A 1539-nucleotide genomic window follows, 5' to 3' on the forward strand; every position below is an offset into this window, starting at 1 on the left:
CGCTGGGCAGAGCAGGAACAGCGGCGTCTCCTTTGCCGAGCGCTCTCGGGGCTTTGGGTGCAGAGCGAAATGTGTTTACCGCTGCTCTGGGCAAGAAAAAGGGAGAGCTGGGGCCCCCAGTTAGCTGTTAACTGGCTGTTAGCAGTGAGAATCTTCTGCCGAGCGAGGCTAAAACGGGCTGGGGCTGGGGACGGGGACGGGACAGAGGGACCCCGAGTCCTGGCAGGGCTGGTGGGTGCCGGGGGAGCGGGGCAGCCGCCCAGCCTTACCCCCTCTGTCTTCTGCCTCTGCTCCGCAGGATCTTTGGCTTCCCCCTCCACTACACGGACGTCTCCAACCTCGGCCGCGGGGCTCGCCAGAAGCTGCTGGAGCGATCGTGGAGCGTCCCCGTCATCCGGCACCTCTTTTCCCCGCTCAAGGATTACTTTGCCTGCGAATAGCAAGCCGAGCGTCCCTCGTCTCTCTGGTAAAGATGCACAGCTCCGCTGCCGTGGCGGGAGAGGGACGGGCACGGCCGCCGGACTCTGCCATGGCACCATCCCTCCCCGGCCACGAGCTGCGGGAAGGCGGCCTGGCCCCGCAGGGAGAGCTGAGGACGTGTCTTTAACCAAAGAACCTGGCAGGGTAACTTTTCTTGAAAGGGACTAACGGCAGTGATTGGTAGGGAATGATGGACAAAAGAGCTTTAATCACCCAGCGCAGGGAGCTCTATGCATAACTGATGAGACAGAAGTCTCCTCCAGAGCATTAACTAATCCGGTTTAGCCTAGAGCTGGGAAGTCACAACTTGCTGAGCAGTAAGCGTGGCGGCAGCTGCCGGGGTGCTGCAGACAAACTTGAACTATAGCGAATTATTGCTTTTCTTAAACAACCAAAACCTCTCTTGAAGCAACTGCCAAAAATCCCCAGACTGCGGCAGCAGGTGGAGGGGGCCCTGGTCAGGTTACATACACTGAACATGCAGGATACAGAAACCAAATCTTGTTTTTATTTTTGTTTTTAAGACTTTTTTGATAACGTTTAATTGTGTTGTGTAAGGTCTGTTGCTGCTTTACGGCATTACGTAAGAATGTGGAGATTCCTAGACCTGAATGTAGCTGAAACTGAACTGTGAGGTGATAGAATTCCTTTCCTAGCTAGAACTAAAGAAATCTTGTTTTATGTCTTCGGCTGTAGTTTACAAATACTCACTACTTCTTTTTTTAAAGCATCTCAAACTTTTCCTTAAGTTTTAAAATCCTGCTGAGTGGTTTGAAAGCTTCCACCGTAATCAGAGCACGGAGGATTTGGGCTCCAGTGTCCAGAAAGGAAAATGTTCTCTGAGCATTCATTTCCCAAATGAATGTGGTGCATGGGCAGGAAGGGTAGCGCAGCAGCCAACGTCGCCTTCGAAGTGCAGCCCCCGAAAACGTCACGTACGATGTCACGAACCGGAGCAGTATTGGCAGTGCGTTAGCTGGGGTGCGGGGGCTTCCTGGCAAGGAAAGTCCCACCCGACCCCAGCGGGGCCGCGGGGCTGTAGGGTCCAGGGGCACAGCG

At 54.5% G+C, this 1539-nt stretch overlaps 1 protein-coding gene across 1 annotated transcript in view; it reads left to right on the forward strand.

Annotated features, from left to right (window-relative positions):
- Nucleotides 1-440, forward strand: part of DNMT3B (DNA methyltransferase 3 beta) — an 18515-nt gene extending 18075 nt beyond the window's left edge. Inside the window, 1 exon segment of the mRNA XM_009640314.1 lies at nt 299-440. Within this exon segment, the coding sequence (XP_009638609.1) occupies nt 299-440 (142 nt within the window).
- Nucleotides 441-1539: the final 1099 nt, after the last annotated feature.

This window comes from Egretta garzetta, unplaced genomic scaffold, assembly GCF_000687185.1.
Source record: "Egretta garzetta isolate BGI_Z169 unplaced genomic scaffold, ASM68718v1 scaffold316, whole genome shotgun sequence".
NCBI classification, from domain to species: domain Eukaryota; kingdom Metazoa; phylum Chordata; class Aves; order Pelecaniformes; family Ardeidae; genus Egretta; species Egretta garzetta.